Below are 19,866 nucleotides of genomic sequence, written 5' to 3'. Positions count from 1 at the left end.
AGGGAGGGCATTTACAGAATAGAACACTGTGGCAACAGTGGGAAGAATGGGTGAAAGTGAGGTGAAACTGGAAGCAGGGAGACCATCTGAAGGTTTGCTGAAGACCTAAGTGAATATGGCCCTAGAAGAAGAGAAATCAGTATGTAGATGGTAGCACCGACATGGCCTGGTCTTTTACCATCTTCTATTACATTTAACATCAAAAACCTTTAAGCCAGTTCTAATAGTTCGTGCAAATCATCTGTTTTGATCAGGTGTTGAATCGTTCATATTTTAAAACTATTTCAAAATAGCTCAAGCTTCTCCTCCAGTTTGACTTTGATAAATTCAAGCTTTTGTGGGGTATTAAGCTATGACTTATTAATTTATTAAAAACATGGTTTATTAAGATAGAAAAATAATTATTTTTTTATTAAATTATTTGCTGAACAACACACTAGCCAGGACTGATAAATATAAAATTCCTGTGTCAATAACTGTACATTAAAATCTGAACGAATCATGCTCAGTGTGTTGTAAGCATCCTGAAAGCTGACAGTTGATGTATTTTTATAGATGTCTATTTGTTAAAAATGCCCAAGCATGTGCTAAGGGTTCTGCAGGTATGAATACTAGATGTGTGGGGACAAATCTCTATTCACGTGCAACCAGAGATACAAGGATATGAACCTCACGTCTTAGAAATGATATTAGATTTTATACACAAGTCTGTAACAGTCGAGTTCAATTTCTTAGATTTGTTTTGTTTTCACTGTGAAGCAGTGTGTGGTATTTAAACCAAGTGACTGGGCTTCTTCATTATCGCCAACTACCACGTACCATGTTCCAGGGCGTCTGATCTTTCCACCTTAGAATCACCAGACGTTTCTTTGTTCTAAAACTGGTTGACACAAATCCCTAAGTTCCGGGCAGCGTGTGCCTCGTTGACAGCACCACCCTGTTCCCCAGGAGCCTTGTTATCCTCCTTCAACCGTATCTTGTTAGTCAGCTCCCGTACTTTCTGAGCCTTCTTAGTGAATTCAGCAGTCCAGCTGTACACATCGACACTAACGTCCCTACGCAGGTGGGCAGTCTCCGAGCAAAGGCGAGGGATTTCCCAGGTCTAATTTGGTCTGTAATTTTCAGCCCGAGTTTCCTCTCAGCTCTACCAGAACTGTGTGTTCATAACTCCACGTACAGGTGTGCATCTGTTGCTTCTGGTACATGTATTAGATCTTATATATAATTTCTTCCACCAAAATTTTATTGTGTCCATGCTCTATTCAGGGCTGCATTCACCAGGGTGGTTTGATTTCAGGAGCACTGGAAGTATCCCATTGTAAAAATTATCTCCTCACCAACATTACATGGCCCATTACATGATATCATTAGTTGTTTTCTTCTTTCAGTTTGCATTCTCTTACAATGTCCATGGTTTTGGAAGAATTAACACTCCGTTTTCTTCATGTAATGTAAAATTGATGTAGCGTCATTCTCTATTAATTTGGGGCCAATCCTTGAGGCAAGGGGAGAATACAAGGTTTTAATTCCTCATCCTAGCGCTTTAGCAGCTCAATCAGAATTGTTCCATCAAGATACTTTTATTTTTATTTTTCTAATTGTTTTTTGAAGAAGAGAGAGAAAGAAGGAGAGCGAGCACAAGTTGGGGAAGGGGCAAAGGGAGAGGGAAAGGGAATTTTAAGCAGAGTGCATGCTGAGAGCAAGCCCAATGCAGGGCTCGATCTCATGACCCTGAGATCATGACCTGAGCCAAAAATCAAGACTGAGCCATCTAGATTCCCTATTAAGATATTTTTAAAAACCCATTTGTAGGCTGGGTATTAAGAGGTAAATAAGATAATAATGATAAGGGCTGGTGATATTTTTTGTGCAGTGACTAAGTGGCGGTGTTCTAAGTACGTGTAATGTTCAGCACGGCTCTGTGAGGCAGGCGCTCTTATTAGCCCCATTGCGCAGGTGAGGAAAATAGGTTTAAGAGAGATTCATTTTCTGAAGGTCAGATAGTTCCTTCTGGCATCAAGACCTGAGGTCTATGAGCGGGAAGGCAGTCAGTGAGAGTAGTCTTTGCCAACACTACATACATTCACATACTAAATTCATAAATGCTAAGTATTCAGAGGAAAGGATCCCACCAGGAAAATATTATATGTGTTTAAAAAAAAAAAAAACACCTCAATTTGAGGTTTTTAAAATTTGGTCTTAATTGAATATTATCATATGGCTCCCAACTCCATTTGAATGGTCTCAGAGTTTATTTTTTTGGGAAATTCCCATATTTTATTTCACTTTTAAAAGTTTAAATAAAAGATGTTTAGGGCATTGTAGGTATTTTCATTTGTTCAAAATTAAGCAGGCCCTGTGTCTACTGAAATATAAAACGAATATGTAGAAATAGATATTTAACTTTTTTTTACAATTTTAATTACAAATAGATCTTTGATAAAATGACTTTGGTGAAATACTATCAGTGGGAGCAATTGGATCATCATCTTCAGGTAATTACTCGAAAGTTGCTGGGTTTTATTTACAAATTAATGTTTTCAAATTTAAAATTAGAATTTTTCAGTCACGTGATTCCAATGAGGAATACCTCATCATGTGAGAGCTTCAAATAAAGCAGACAAAAGGGATGTGGCTTTATTACAAAATAAATCAAATTACAGTCTCATTGCTGCATATAAAAGGAATGCTACTGTTCACGTAAAATAACTGACAAGACTGAAATAATATGCTGAGCTTTGGAAGGAAGCTTCCATCTGTGTCAAACAGCTGAAGGACATATGCACCATACAAGTTCTCAAGCAGCTGAGGAAAGGATTGTAATTACAGCCGTTGTTCTCAGATTGCCTTTTCTTCGTAAACTTGTTGGACGTTCACACTAAGCCTACAGATCATCTAGGATCCTTACTGTATTTGTGTTTATTATTTTTTTAAAATAAAAACAGCAGAAGCACAAGGGGTTAAATGATTAAAGTAGCCTGTTGTGCCAGTGATAAGTCTCTTGGCTACCAAAGTTACTAGTCATTTATTTGGTCTTGAGGATACTAGAAATGGAAAAAAACTTAGAATGCCTGAAGGATAAAACAAAGGTTTTTCCTTGTTTCCTATACTTAGAATATTTCTGAAGCAGAACCCCTATGTGCCTCCAAGAAAAATCTTACAAGTAATTACCATTTTATTGAAAGTGACATTAAAATCCCTCCATTAATAAACATGACATTAGATCCTAGTGTCTTCCATTTCCCTTGCATTATTCTTATTTTCTGTAATGAGAAGTGGATTTCTTCTGAGCTCCTCCTATGCACGCCACAATTTGCAGATTTCATTAAAGCAGAACAACAGCTGGGTTCTGGGCATTAGCCTGGTGCTCAGTCTATGGGAAACTAAAGAGAGAGGGAGCAAGGGCGGAAATCTCAGTAATACGGGAGTTAGAAAACTGACAAGGACAAGGGCCTTTTAATATTTGTACCAAATTCACTGTAGGAATAAGGCTTATCTCCTCATCAGGGTTCACATGTGCCTTTGGAGGCTTTTGTTCAGCCATCCGCAGTGGGAGGTAGACTCTGGTGCCGGAGACGTGATTAGGGAGATGAGATTTGGTCTTCCAATCTCCCTGTATCTTATTAATCTTTCATTTACACTGGGATTAGATGAGATTCCATTAGCCAAATCCACTAAAAAGATTCGTTCATTTTAATATTTATACACACTGTCTAGTCCTTAAAGTGGATTCTTTTTGTGTGTGTACTTAATTGGATCAGTGGGTTTCTTGTTATTAACAGTTTTCTTTTTAGAGATGAGGTTGATGAATAAAATTAGTGACATCTGGTTCAGCTCAGCTGTTAAATATAACTTTTAATAACTACATTATGTACTACAGGATAAAATGAACATTTGCTATAAAGATAAAATCTTAGTTTAGAATCACAGAGTAAGCATTGGCTCATTAAAAGAAAAACAAAGCAAAACTGGTAATATTCTGTGAATGTCCAAAAACAGGCGGTGGGAGAGAATGATATTTAATGGCACTAAGAAGTAGCTTCGAAACCCTTACTTATTATTCAGGTATGAGAATAGTGTATTAGAATTTCTGAGACTAAAATGAAAATTTGTCCAACCCAAAGGATATGAGAGTGTGGCCCAAAGTGTTAATTTACTTTCATAAAATACTATTTTTAAATTAGATTAACTTTCGCTTTGAAGAAATTTTGTTTTGGCTTTTTGTTGATCCTGTTCATTGTGAATATTGCTTTTTAAAAAGTGCATTGAAGGTCCTGTTTCTAGTTGTACTTGAGCAAGATTTCCAAACTTGGCATTGGTGACACTTGGCTGGGTAATGCCTTGTCGTGGGGGTCATCCTGTGTGTGGAAGGGTGTTCAGAGCATCCCCGGTCTCTCTCCACTAGATGCAAGTAGCCTGTCACGCCTCTTGACAATCAGAATGTCTCTAGGCATTGCTGACTATTTCTCGGGAAGGAATAGTGCTCTCGGTTGAGAAACACTGTGCTACAAAGATATAGTTCTTTTTTTTTTTTTTTTCATATTTAAAATTGTAGATAATCAGAGTTACACATGTAATGAAAGCTTAGAAATCAGATGCTCATAAACAGTACAAATTTAAGAATCTGACACAATTTAGTGCTGTCTCTATAGCTCTCACAGTGTTTTTTTTTGTTTTTTGTCGAATTGAATACCTTTCCTAGGTTTTATTTTTGCCATTTAAGAAGGGGGTAATATTAGTATCTCAAAGTGTCATTCTGAATATTAAATGGCATAATGCATAGACAATGGTTAACACACTTGCGCCACAGTATGTGGTTAATTCAGTACCACTGACTGTATCAGTAGCAATACTTTAAATAACACATGCCGATGTTACCTAATTGCAAGGCTATACTAGAGCAGTATTATTAGTTAAATGGAAATAGTATATTAAATATTTTGACCAATTCTCTTGTTTTACTTATTTAACTGTAACTTATTTAGCATTGTTAAACAAGAGTAATTTTCGTATCTATTTTGTTTCATAGTTTTAATATATACAGGTCTTACCAAAGACTTGTCAAAACTATCTTGTGTTTTATAAAATACATTTTTGATGCAAAGTTATCAGTTATTTTATATTTTGAATAAATCCTACATTTTTCTTTATTTTGCTAGTTTCAGTTTCATTTGAAAGATGTAGTTGATATGTATAGGCATTATAAATAATCTTAAGGTTTTTCAAGTAGTCATATGGTGCTCTTAAAACATTGGTGAGGCCCTGAACCTTGACTAAGTCAAGAAAATGTATTCAGATTTAAAAAGGAACAGTAGTGCGATGCTTTATGGCTTGAAATTTGCAGAGGAAAGGATTCAGAACTTGTCAATCTGTAATCCATGTCATAAATAAGATACGGATTTAAGTCATGTATCTTAGAAGAATTAGCAGGAAATGTAAGGTACTTCTTTTGTGCTGTTACAAATTAGATTTTTCTTTGTTCCCTTGAGAAGCCAGATTGAACAATAGAATATCCTGAAAGAGAATTGCTGAACACCAAGGCCATGTATTTGGAAACTAAGTATAGGGAGAATAGAGATGTATACTTGGCTTTTTGAATCAATTATCAGTGAAATCCTGTCATACCATTTAGAATAGAGGCCCCCAAGTCAAGGTTGACTTTTCTAGCATTCATGGTTTCTAACAGGCTTAGCCTTGCACATTTATAAAAGATTTATTTTATTTGCAAAATAAAACATTCTAACAAAGATAAAGATCTCCATTTCTTAAAAGTGGACCTAAAATGAGGACTAACTTTACTCTTCATGCAGCCATAAGACGCTTAGTTAAGTTCATTAGTAATTGGCACTAGGGTCAAGGCTAGATCACTATTGACCAATCTTCCACAGTGGGGGAAAAAAATGTAGGCCACTCATGTACTTCCAAGATCTGTTCAAGTGAGAAATTCAAAGTTTGTGTGAGTGGAAAACATTACTAGTTTGTGGGGAGCAGTGATTAAAAGGGCATGAATGAATATAGTGTATGTTAAATAATGCAATACATACACAATGTGTAATTGAAAATGTGAAATACAATATAATGTTAAATATTGATAAACAACCTATAGAAAAGTAGTCACAGCTATTATTTGTGTTCTGAAGTATATCTGTCTAAATAAAAGGATCAAGGTCTGTTTGGGGCCAAGAAATATTCCAAGATTTTTTTTTTTAAATAATTTATTCTGAAATTCCTGTATGAAATATTTTTTGGTTATCAAATTATATGATTTCTGTAATTAAATAAAATTCTTTGCATTTTGATTTCTTTCTGTAGACATTCGAGTAAAGATTGAGACTTAAAAGTAATTGCTTTCAAAAGGCTTTGTAATATATAATGACAAAGGGAAACAAAGTCTGTTGAATTTTAGTGAGAATGCTACAATTACTTCTTGAGTGTCGAGTCTATAAGAATGAACAATCCATTTTCACATTAATATTAAACAGTAGTATTTGTTGGAAATAATTTTCTGTTGTATTTGGGCTCGTTTTATTTTTTTCATCATAGAAAGATTATGTTTTATATCTTTTAAGTACTATGGTCTTAGGGAAATAGAAGAGACTAAAAATACTGGTTGAAAACAAAAAGGCTCTAGCATAACCGCATAAACACACTCGGTAATACAAAACAACAACAAAAAAATCTAATAGTAACTTCTACTTTTCTAATGTACCAGGCTTTCTATGCAGTTGTAGCTAGAAGAATTACTTAAAAACTTCTTTCTAAATAAAGTCTACTTATGAATTTAAATAAGAGAGAAAGAAAGAAAGAAAAAGATTGTGTAGGTAATTATAATGGAAGTAGCAGGGGAAGATAATAGATTCAGGAAATGACATAAACTTCTTTTTAGAATGGCCAGTATTCCGCATTAGTTTCACTCTTCTGTCCTCTGCAGATTACCCAGTTATTTCAGTATTGTTTATTCTGAGTTACGCTAATGGCATAGAAATGGAGAGATGTGAGACACCTTAGTGATTCTGGAGAAGCTATTTCATTTTATAAGGTTAAGCAGATAAAAGTCTGTTCATTTTAGGAACCCTATTTAAGAAACCAAAATAAGATACGTGTATTAGTCAAATGTAATACATTGCGTGGATCAGAAAAATATAACCCAATAGCCAAGAAGGATCTAAAATAGCATTCCTACTTTTTGGTTTGTTTTGAAGCTTTACATATTTTTTTAATACATTTTAACTTGTTCAGTATGGTTTGAGAAAAAATTAATTCCTAATGCAGCAATTTATTTTACTTCGTAGTTTTGGTGTTTTAAAGAATTTGAATGAATGGTCTCTCTTAAGTTCTATGATTAAAGACTGGAGCTAACTTGCACTCCCACGACAGATTCTTTGCTTTTGATTTCTTGCTTCAGACATTCAAGTAAAGATAATGACTAACAGAGTAATGATCGCACTAAAATCTTTATAAATATACGAGGGCAAATGGAAGCATCTGAATCCTTAATCTGGGATTAAGCCTTGCATATGTGACAGGTATACAGTACCATTTCTTTCATTTGAATGAAACTTAAAATCAGTTCAAGCACCTCTTATTATAGATTCTTTATGTCCTTGGCTCATTTGCAGATGAACAAGTTTTGAGAAAACATTTTGATACGTACTTTAGTAATGTCTTATCTGAAAAGAAATTTTCAGGTATATAGGCTGCAAACTTTAAGACCCATCAACATAATAAGAAAATTTCAGAGCTTGACTTTTCCCCCAAGTACCTAAAAGTATAATTAACAATCAGCATATCAAAGCCTGATACTTAGTAGTTATCAAATAAAATGGAGAAAACAATTAGCAGCCTTGAAAACAAATAAAACTTTATTAAGAATAATTAGATATCAGTTGTTGCTTAACGTGAATTAAAGAGTGAAGGAAATTGAAGAGATAGCTAGAGTAGATTGGCAATTAATGAAGTGTATCTGGATCATAAATAAACATTATTTGTTCAATAGAATATTACTGTAAGTTTCATGAATGTTTAAAGAAAAGTACAATGTTCCTCTTTTTCTGTGATGTTTTGTATATAACTATAAATATTCATGAATAGTATTAGTTCAGGTTATCTATGTGAATATAAATTTTTATATAACGGGCCACTTAATGTTCATTGGATCATGCTTTTGAATATAAATTCACTAGTCTCTCAGACGCACCATGGATCTAACCCAGCTCATGAATATTCACACACACACAACCGATCTTTCTGCAAGTAATCACATCCATAAAGATGGAAATCTTGTTAGTTCCCAATAATGAGAAATGTATTAGGATGCCAGTCCCAGGACAATTTCACAATACCCTTGTTTTCATTTTTTTGTAAATGATAAACTTAAAAATATAAACACATATGCTGCACATCTTCCTTGTTAGAAACTCTTGTTTCTTTTACCTTTACAAAATATTGGATGTGATTTAACCATGACTGCATTTGCTTCCTTTATTTACTGTGGTCCTAGAAAAGAGCAGGAATTCAGCAGTATCTCCAGTTCTTATCCCCCCACTCATTTCTACTGTTTAGGCTTGACTGTAGATTCTCAAGTGCACAGTGGTCCGGTCTCCTGATCTGCTGGGGGCGTGGTACATATTTTCCGTGTAGAGTGAAAACAAAAGATGTGAGATGATGTATGTCATCTTTTTGTGTAAGGGGAAAATAATATTCTAAGCTAAGTAAATGTTCACTATGTTAGAAATAAGATGCTCTGATCATGGAGGCCCGTAATCTTTAATGGGCTAAATCCCACATTATGATTGCTTCTTGTTCATTATAATAGATGGCATGTGTTTTTAATACTTATCCAAGTTCAATCAGTAATTATAAGTAAGAATCAAAATCGATGGCCTGGCCCTTATTAGCATCATTCTCTAATATTTAATTGAACTAACCAGAGAAAAAGAACTAATGCTCACAAAGGTAGCAGTAAAGCATCAGCTATTTCCGATTTTTTTTTTAAAGATTTTATTTATTTATTCGACAGAGATAGAGACAGCCAGTGAGAGAGGGAACACAAGCAGGGGGAGTGGGAGAGAAAGAAGCAGGCCCATAGCATAGGAGCCTGATGTGGGGCTCGATCCCATAACGCCGGGATCACGCCCTGAGCCGAAGGCAGACACTTAACCGCTGTGCCACCCAGGCGCCCCTATTTCCGATTTCTAACATTGGTATTGTCAAGCCTCTAAATGAATTCTCTCTTTGTCAAAATGTATACATTTGTTGTTCTTGTGTAAACAGTTAACAGACTATGTTAAATGACAAACATTTATTTTTTTTTCAATTCCAGTAACCAAATTATGTTAGCGTGTTAGAGATTCATCCGCAGTTGAGGGAAGTGAGGCCAAGTGTGCCCCCCCGCCCCTCTTCTCAACCAGGAGAGCTGCTGTTGCCTGTTCTGTGTATCACAGTGGTTCGCAGGAGGGAGCAGTTTTGTTTGTATTTTGACAATGTCTGGAAACATGTTGCTTATCACAGCTGGGGGGCGGGTATGTGGTGCTGGCATCTAGTGGGTAGAGACCATAGATGCTGCTAAACGTTCTACAAAGCACAGAATAACAAAGAATTACCCAGCCCAGAATGTCAGTATGGCCTTCGTCATATAAAAATTTGTTTGGAGAGGGGCGCCTGGGTGGCACAACGGTTAAGCGTCTGCCTTCGGCTCAGGGCGTGATCCCGGCGTTATGGGATCAAGCCCCACATCAGGCTCCTCCGCTATGAGCCTGCTTCTTCCTCTCCCGCTCCCCATGCCTGTGTTCCCTCTCTCGCTGGCTGTCTCTATCTCTGTTGAATAAATAAATAAAATCTTAAAAAAAAAAAAAAAACTTATCTTTGGAAAAAAAAATTTGTTTGGAGAAATAATTCCATGTCTAAATGACAACCACTGGGTTAGAGTACTTTCAGAGATAAAGTGATGAAAGGTATAGCATTATTTTTCAAATAAATGAAGACAGAGTCAATTACTAATGATAAATTTGAATTTTTCCTTTTTTTTCTTTATCAGCAACAATTGTGTTAAATGAACTCAACTGGACAAGTGCCTTAGATGAAGTTTTCAAAAAAAATCGAGAGGAAGATCCTTCGTTGTTGTGGCAGGTGTTCGGCAGTGCCACAGGCCTTGCCCGATACTATCCAGGTAGGTGCTCCGTGACTCAGTGGGTATCAAATCAAATGGTAAGTGCCAGACTTAATATTTCTTGGTATTTCTTAATATTAAGCTAAAAATCTCTTAGCTTCTCCCATATTGTGAGAAAAAGATACCACACTACTTCTCTACGGAAGCGTAGTCTTCCTTACATGGCTCTGTATCTTACCCAAATCACTTGAAACCGAGAGACCTCAGGAGCAGCTGAAGCTGTTGACATCTGGAATCAGGCGATGCCATGAGCAGGTGTCTGTGTACCTGGGACAGGAGCTTATCAGAGATCGTTAAATAGTCCTGAGATGAGGGTCCGTCTGCTCAGCATGGACAATGTGTTGAATCACATTGGAGAATGGAATAGTATTTTTAGAAGCTAACTGAAATATTTCTCCAGATTTCAAGTTCGTGTTTTTGTATGAAGGTGTTGATGCTTTGCTTTAATCAGTGAATGTGGATTTGTTAAAATGAGTATGACTGGAAATGAAATGAAATTTCAAAGGAAATAGAGCTTGCATAAGTATCACGTTGGATTAATTTTGAGGGCATCTTAGTAATGATACATATTCAGTGAAGATCAATGTTTTACACATCGAAATGAACAAACCCTTTTGTAATATCCTTTATTCTTCTAAAGAGGGTAAGGAGAAATAAATCAACAACAAAAAAGAAAAGTTTACGACTCGTATAGATTACGAGAACCTGTTGAAAAGACTAAGTGAAACGTCTGAGGGTATTTTTAAATTTACCTTTTAGAATGGGCTGACAAGCACAAATGCTTGTTCCTGAGTGTTATGGGATACATGTTATGTAATTTGACTTTAAACAATTGCGATATATAGAAGAATTCTTCTTGAGACTTAAGTTTTCTAAATATCTTTAACAAATAGAATTATTCACAATAAAAAGTCACACCAGTGAAAATGGGGCGAAATAGACGTTAGCTAATATCTAGCTTTGTATGGCGATAACAATAAATAAAAAAGTCTGTGGGCATCATCAGACTGAATAGCACTCAGATCAGGTAGACGTTCAGCATGGGTGCAAATGCCAGATGGTAAGATCAGTGACAGTTCTTTTGTAGAAACCCAATGGGCTGGTCAAGGCCTACTTCACTTTTCATTGTTGGAAAAAATCATGAGTTAATAAAATGATGTTAGTATCTTTGTAATATTACCCTATTGGTTGTTACAACAGAATTTTCTACTTGAAGAAGTATGATTCAGTGTAATACAACCCCTCTAAATACTCTTGAGTTATTTACTAATATGTTAAGTATCATGTATCAGGAGACTGAAAATTTTAGTATATAAGATCATATTTTAAAAAAGCAACACTACTCGTGAACATAATAAACCTGATATAATAAACCTTGGGCGCCTGGGTGGCTCAGTCAATTAAGCATCTGCCTTTGACTCAGGTTATGATCCCCAGGTCCTGGGATCTAGTCCCACCTTGGGCTCTCTGCTCAGTGGGGAGCCTGCTTCTCCCTCTCTCTCTCTCTGCTGCTCCCCCTGCTTGTGCTCTCTCTCTTCCTGTAAAATAAATAAATAAAATCTTTAAAAAAGTATAATAAACCTTACAGTCTTTACAAAAGTAATTAGATACCTGATGACCTATTCAGTAACACACAGATAAAAGAATACATTTATCAATAACTTATAGCATTTTATAGCTGTAAAGTCTTTTAAATTGTATTGCCTCATTACAGATTCCATGTATGAGAAATTGATGGAAAGGTGGGAAAAGATGAGAGAAAATTAGTATAATAATGAAAAGCCAAGAGCCCAGTACCAGAGGGAAATTGATGATGCTGAGAATAGGAAGAGAGACAAATATTCTAAGAGAAAGAGGAAGGGGAACAGAGGGAGGATTGCATAAGAAAGGAGAGAGAGAACATAGGGTCAAGCGGAGGAAGGGAAGATAGGTTGAGTTATAAGCACTTTTCAAAGATGGCTCTTTTTACAAATAGCTAACTTTTAGCCTTATCTTCTATATTCTTTCATTTTAAATACTAATCAAGGATAATGGCTTTGATTTTTTTCTTAACCCTCTTCATATGTTTTTAAACATGTCGACATTTGTCCGCTTTATCTTAAAAAGATTTGTGAATGTTTAATTTAACTGAATCTTTATGATTCTCCCCCAATATTAGCCGTGGAAGCAACCCTCGGCCTCTCACAGTACTTAGTTTTTAAGCAAAGGTGTGCCAGACAAGTTGGTTCACTGAATGGCTGATGACTTGAATTCATTTACCTGTTAGAGGAGGTCATTTAAAATGGCCCTCTTGACTGCTATGAAATACACTTGAAGTAATTGAAACTTTGGTGATCTCTTCCTAAGTTCTTTTTATTTCATTTCGTTTTTGACTACCTTTTGGCATACAAAAGCCATACATGATGGGTACAACTTGATGAGTTTGGCCATAAGTATACACCCCTGATAACAGCACTGTAGTCAGTACTATAAACCTATCCATCATCTCTAGAAGTTTCTTCCCATTGTCTTATTTATTATTCTATTTTTTGTGGTAAGAGGGTTAGCAAATTTTTAAGTGTATAATACAGTATTTTTAACTCTAGGCATTATGTTAAACAGAAGATCTGTAGGGTTTATTCCTCTTACATGACTGAACTTTGTATCCTTAAACACCTCTCCATTTCCCACGTGCCCCAGCCCCTGGCAATCACCATTCTTCTCTACTTCTGTGACTTTACTCTTTCAGATTCCTCATGGAAGTGGTATCATGTAGTATTTGTCTTTCTCTGTCTGGCTTATTTCACTTGATTTGATGTTCTCCGGGTTCATACATATTGTCACAAATGGCAGAATTTCCCTTTTTTTTTTTTTTTTTTGTTAAAGACTGATTGTTGTTTTTCGTTTTATATTAACAAAATAATAGAACCAAGTCTCTTTATCAAAGATATTAAAACAATATTTTAAAACTAAGCCACCATATTTCTGTTGATGCTGACATGTTTCCAACACATCCAACACTTTTTTCAAGTTTAAAGTCCTTTTTTTTTTTTTTTGAAGTGATTTTTAAAAAATTATGTAGGAATCATAGTTTTTTTTCTGATCTTATCATTTTGATACAGGCCAGGATGAGGTAGAGTAGCTCATCCCTAATAAGTGTCTGTTAAAGTAAAGGTCAAAAATAGCCTTTAATATTGTTAATTATCTTACTATGAATGGAAACAGAATATGTTACTTTTATGTAATTGGATTTTTATATAACAAGATTTGTACCTCAGGCTTAGATCTCTCTAGTAGCTGTGAGAAACTGGTTGGATTTTCCAAATTTTCTCAGCCTTGGTCATCAAATCTGAAAAAAATATGAACACTAACTCTTCAGTTTATTCCCTGAAGGTTGTTATCAATGAAATAATAAACTGTAAAGTACTTTGGAAATGGAAAACAGTAAGCATTTTTACAAGAGTGAATATCAACTACAGTAATGTTGCCTAAATTCATTTTTCTCTTCATGTGAGAAATTGAAGAACATAATTGAGATTACAGTTATAGTTGACAAGGAAACTGAAATAGCCATCTGTTTACAACCCCTTGCACATTTCTAAGCACTGATATCTACCAGTTAACACCACAGGGTAGAGGTGGTCTGGAGATGAAGGTTTTAGTTTCGGACCTTGATTAAGGCACTTCTCAATAGGGTTTCCAGGTCAAATAAAAGTTGCTCAGTTAAGTTTGAATTTCATGCAAACAACAAAGAATTTTTTAATACAGGTATGCAATATTTTGGAAATACACTAAAACCATATCTGGTCTTTATCAAAATTCAAATTTAACTGGGTGTACTATATTTCTTTCAGCTAAATCTATCAACCCTATCTCTCACTGAGTTTCTATATTTATAATATAGGAAAATCAGCTTCCATGTTATGTCCCAGAATTCTTGTGGTGATCAAACAAAATCTATTACATATATTAATCTAAGTGAAGAAATTTTATATTTAAAAAAAAGTTTTGTCAACTATCTTTTAAAAATTTTTTGCTACAGGGGTGCCTGGGTGGCTCAGTTGGTTAAGTGTCTGCCTTTGGCTCAGGTCATGATCCCAGGGTCCTGGGATCGAGCCCCACATCAGGCTCCCTGCTCAGCAGGGAGTAGGCTTCTCTCTCTGCCACTCCCCCTGCTTGTGTGCACTCTCTCTCTCAAATAAATAAATCTTTTTTTAAAAAATGTTTGCCACAGTTACTGAAAATAACGTGTTTTGCAGAAACAAGGATCCTCTGACTCACAGTAGAGTCTAAAAAATGTCATTCATGTTGAGATGCAGTTTAGAGCAGGGCTACTTAGCGTTAGTGGGTTAAGCAAGTATATTCCACCCAATAGGCAGCGTATAAATGTCACTGCCATCATTTGATGTGGTGGCAACCTTTGGAAAACACAGACTTCAGCCAATAATTGGAGGACAGTAATGTTTAGATTGTAGAATTGTTAAAAGAAGAAAACAAATACACTTCCTAGCAAATTGCCTGCATATAGGAGAAAGTCGGTGATGATTAGTCACTTTCATTTGTTCCATTTATCAGATTACTTAAATGATGTGGAGAAACTACTGGCCCCAAGTAAAGAAATTTCTAGAGCTGACATCCTAGAAAGGCACCTCTGCAGAGCTGGTTTGGTTAGTAATCAGTGGGGACTTGAACTCTGACATCTGTCTTTGGACAGAACCTCGATAAACTGCCTGTTTTTTGATTTGGCTGATGTGTATGGAAATGAACTGTAAGAAGGATTCTGTGTGTCTTTTTTCTTCTCTTCCTTCTCCTCCTCTGGCTCCTCCACTCCCTCCCTTCCTCCTCTCAGTTTCCAACTTAGGAGGTGGATAGGCTGCGTGATAATAGAAGGGGCATTATATCGTGTGCAGAGTTCGTGATGCATGTGAAAACTGCCGTCAGGGGAATTGCTTACTTTGGCTAAGTCTCATTGTATCTGTGAGCCTCTTTCTTCACCGGTAACTTGGGACGATAGAAGATGATTTCCGTGCAGACACGGACATTATCTCCTCAAGTGTTGAGGCTTTATATTTGCGACGTCCACAGTCCTTGTGTGGTGGGACAAGAAGTCCTAGAGCTAGCTTCATGCCATAGCTGAAGCCGGGAGCCCCCGTGTAGTGACATCTTCATTGAGTATGTGCTGACTGGAAAATCAGTTTAATTTGTGAGTGCTTTCCTTTTAAAGCTCTTAATTGATTTGGATAAATGAACTTTAAAGCTATTAAACTGCTTTCAAGAGCTGTCACCTTTGTGAATTTTTACCCGTCGTTAAAACAGAGGTACAAATTATTCATTTACCGGTTAGTATCTCCTGAAATTGTTCTAATTCCTGCTGTAATTGGGACTGTAATTAGGAATTAATGGCTCACTGAAATGCCAATGGAGGCAGTACTTACTCTTTTTTTAGATAATTAGTTGTATTTGCAGGGAAAAAAAGCCAAAAATCTACTTCATTTTCATATGACATTTTCTTAATGTCTTATTAAGCCCTTGTTCTTTCTCTGCCTTCCTTCATTTGTTCGTTCCAAAACCGTGGGATTACAAAAAAGTGACCTGTTGCTTGTTGAGTTAGTGTTAACTATACCCCTGGGAGACAATTCTTTGTTATATCTGCTAAGATTTTGCTAGAATGAAATGCGGAAAAACCTTTATATATACGAAGTATATGAAGAGACATATTCTTTCCATATGGGTGGTCATTTGTCCTTGAGTTGTTAGTACTTTTTGAAAAATAACTAAAAAATGTTGTAAACATCAAATAGCAGATGACAGGTTAGTCCAAAGAATACTTTTTTTTCCCCTTTTTGGTTATTAATGAAGACAGGATTTGTGATAGATTTTTAGCAATTTGAAGAAAATGGGATAGAGTTGGAACCTTGATATTAATGGTATGTATAGATGTACTGTTTTCAGTGATCAATTATCTTTCGTGAAAGATGCCCATTTTTTTTTCTTACTTTAGTATTTGTGAATGGATGCAAGGTTTAACTATAAATGTATTATATTTGCAGATTGCTATATAAACAAACTTGACATGGAAGTGATTACACTATCACTTTTTTTAATGCTGGTAATTCCTAAAATCCAGTGTACCAGTTAGGAATACTACCAATTACAAAAATGATTTGATTTCAAAACTATGAACGTGTGTTTCTTACTTAAGACAGAGTATCAGTCAGTTGTATAGACTGGAGCTGATAGGGACGCTTCACAAAGAAGGGGTCCACAGTCCTGTTTTACTGCTGTCATCTGAGTGTGGCCTCTGCCTCAGGCCCACCATTGTTACTTGTGTTCTGTCTTAAGGGACGAGGAACAGTCTTCTCCCTCTTGTTGACGGCACTTGTTGGAAGTCACATAAAACCTTTCCTCTTGTGGGATGTTGGCTAGAATTTAGTGGCCTCATGCACCCAGTTACCTTGAAGGTGGTCATGTGTGCAGCTAAAAAGCAGAAGCTGTACTAAGAAGGGAAGAAGAGATAATCGGAGACAAAAACACCTCTGACATGGTTATTACTCTGTGTACATGTGTGTTTTATTTTTTTATTTTAAGGTTGTTTTTAATTTTATTTGAGAGAGAGAGAGAGAGAGAGAGAGAAAGTGCATAGAGGAAGAGGGAGAAGCAGACTTCCCGCTGAGCAGGGAGCCCAACTCAGGGCTCGGTTCCAGGACCCCGAGACCATGACCTGAGCCGAAGGCAGACACTTAACTGACTGAGCCACCCAGGTGCCCCCACATGTGTGTTTTAAAAGACCAAATTGTTTCCGATCTGCCTGAAATTTTAATCTAATTAGAGTCAACAATTATACATGTTGAAACTTAGATTACAATACAGATCATTAAAGGATTAAATATCAGATAAATTAGACCAGCTGTAACAATAGATTTGCTATAGGAGTTTTGAGAAAGATCTACCAGAGTTATGGGCTTGGCTTATGAACTATGGATTGAAAAATCAAGTTGAAGGAAAAAAGGCAAAGCCGAATTGGAAGGAAGCAAGGCACAAAGTGAGATACAGGGCGATGAGCAAGTACTGTGAGAGGCTAGTAAGCCCAGTTAATCTAAGAGTTCGTTACAGAAGAAGAGTGCTATAGAATCAAGGGTTCATAAACAGCAAATTATGTGGCTTCGAATGTCAGAATTGTTTGGGATTTAATGTGTAGGAAAATACCACCGACATTCTGAGCAGTGGAATACTATAGCTAAAACAGTGTTTTTTCTGATAGGAGGAGAAACGCTGAGAGAACCTTGACCAGAAGGTACACTATTGTAACAATCAGATGTGGGATGTTAAAGATGTGAACAAGGAACCAAATAGGAATTTATTTTTTAAATTTTTTAAAAGATTTTATTTATTTATTTATTTATTTGAGAGAGAGAACGAGTGGGGGGGTAGAGAGCGGGAGAGACAGAGAGAGAGAGAAGCAGACTCCCTGCTGAGCAGGGAGCCCAATGTGGGGCTCAATCCCAGGACCCGGAGATCATGACCTGAGTCGAAGGCAGACACGTAACCCACTGAGCCACCCAGGCGCGCCCCCACCCCCGAAATTGGAATTTAAAAAGGAGAATATTTGGATAGAAAAAAAAAAATGAGGATATTAGAGACCTTAAAAAAATATTGATACACTTATATGTGTAAAATGTTTACCAGTGTAGTGTTAGCTGACACCTCCCAATCACCTCACATAATTGCCATTTCTTTTTTGTGGTGAGAACATTTCAGATGCAGTTTCTTAGTGACTTTCAAGTAGATGATGTATTAAGTATAGTCACCATGCTGTACCCCCAGGACTTATTCATCTTTCGACTGGAAGCTTGTACCTTTTGGCCAACATCACCCTATTTCTCCCCCCGCTGCTGGCAACCATCATTCTACTCTCTGTCTCTCTGAGTTTGGCTTCTTCAGATTCCATATGTTAAGAGAGATGATACAGTATATATCGTTCTCTAACTTTTTTCACTTAGCATAATGGCATCATACAAGTGTCTCAGATTAACGCATTGTTATATCTGAATTTTATCTCAATTAAAAGATAAATGAATTCAGTGATCGACATAAGGTGTAAGTTAAGATGACTATAATTTTTAGTTCGAGTGGATATGAGAATGTTGGCACTGTATGCTGAAATAAAATTCCAGAAGTATTTTTATTTGGGGAGTAAATTGGTAAGTTTGATTTAGAACAATAATTATAAACACACACACACACACACACACACACACAATATTGAAATTCTCAATTGATCCTGATTTATAGAGATGCTTTAGTAGCCTTATTTTTGTTGCCTTTTGTATAACCTCATCTCTTACCTGAAGCTGTCTTATTTTTCGCACATGAGGGTTGTAATAGTTACCCACTTTGCAGTCAACTATGGATCCAGTCAAGCTTAAATTAAGTGATTTATTTTATTGCTGACAGGAAAGAGTAGTTGAATAGGATGCTAATATGAACCTGGGAGTTGCTTGTGTTTGGAAGGTGGATAACATTATATATAAAATGTGTGAATAAGTATTGCTAAAAAGCTTCAGTTCTTTTTAACTTCTAAACGATACCTCTCATTCTGTTCCTTTTTCTTTTATACTTTCTTAACTTATAATACCTTGTGTCATCCATTTTTATATACATAGAAACATCTTTGCTATGCAGTTGATTTCATGTTCACTATATTTTATTAAGGAAAATTAACATCTTTGTCACAAATTCGGACACCTTTCTAAGCACTTCTGTTGGGTCCATCAAATAAAAAATAGGAAACATATTATTATCAACATTGTCTACGATGTATTGGCTTACAAGCACAGGCTACTTGTTCTTGTAGAATCACATTTTTTTTGTTTTTATCAATATATCAATATTATCTCATTGGATTTGTTTGCTTAAAAATGGGAAACTTTCTGTCTGTCAGAAAGCATTTTTACTCTATGTAGCACATACCCGAAATTATTCTCCAGTAAGTCCTCACCTTTATGGAACTTGTGTTTTCAAGCTTATTTCTGAGCCCCAGCTAATCACTACTTAGGGCATCTAAGTGATTAAGTCAGTGCGCCGTTTACTTTATTGAATAGTCCACTTCACTGCACGACGTGTTTGTTATCTGCTGCTCCTGCCGACGGACAGACAGCCCTTTATGCTCAGTGAAAATGTTCTCTGTAGCTTATCTGGCATTGGTAGAATTACCAGCAAATCACTTTGTAATAAGTGCTTTTATTTTTAAAACTACAGTGATTTATCCTTGGCTGTGATACAGTGTATCTGTGTGTGAGTTAGTGCTACTTGTGTATCTATGAGTTAGAGACATGTTCTGGACACACCACAGTAGTGCTATCAAAGGTACTCTCAAGCCAAAACAGTGATACCATCTGAACATCAAGCCTCAGGGCTCAGCCAGTAAATTAGAAATCCCTAAACAATTGCATTAATTGAGTCAATATAGTGAAGTATGGGTTGGAAGGGGGGAAAGTATTAAGAACAAGCAAACGTTCTGTTGCTGAGGAAACCAAGATACTCTAAAAGTTCAAACACTGGTAAGAGTGAATTTTGCTCTGGAAGAGCTCACAGGTGAGAGAAAAAATTATGAACATGTTAGATTAAAATGCAAGGCTAAGAGATAGCTAATAAATATATTAAGTTATCTGAAACAGTTTAAGTATCAGTTCTCAAGTCGTATTATACAATCTGGAATT

General features: G+C 36.0%; 1 protein-coding gene across 9 annotated transcripts in view; it reads left to right on the top strand.

Moving 5' to 3' along the window:
• Nucleotides 1-19,866, top strand: part of CACNA2D1 (calcium voltage-gated channel auxiliary subunit alpha2delta 1) — a 484,525-nt gene that overhangs the window by 343,176 nt on the left and 121,483 nt on the right. For all 9 annotated transcript variants that reach the window (XM_044386064.3, XM_026504644.4, XM_044386072.3 and 6 more), the window contains exon 7: nt 10,037-10,168. In XM_044386064.3, the coding sequence (XP_044241999.1) occupies nt 10,037-10,168 (132 nt within the window). The remainder of the gene's footprint in view (nt 1-10,036; nt 10,169-19,866) is intronic.

The sequence above is a fragment of the Ursus arctos genome, unplaced genomic scaffold, assembly GCF_023065955.2.
Source record: "Ursus arctos isolate Adak ecotype North America unplaced genomic scaffold, UrsArc2.0 scaffold_3, whole genome shotgun sequence".
In the NCBI taxonomy this organism is placed as follows: domain Eukaryota; kingdom Metazoa; phylum Chordata; class Mammalia; order Carnivora; family Ursidae; genus Ursus; species Ursus arctos.
This window is presented reverse-complemented; position numbering and strand designations above follow the sequence as displayed.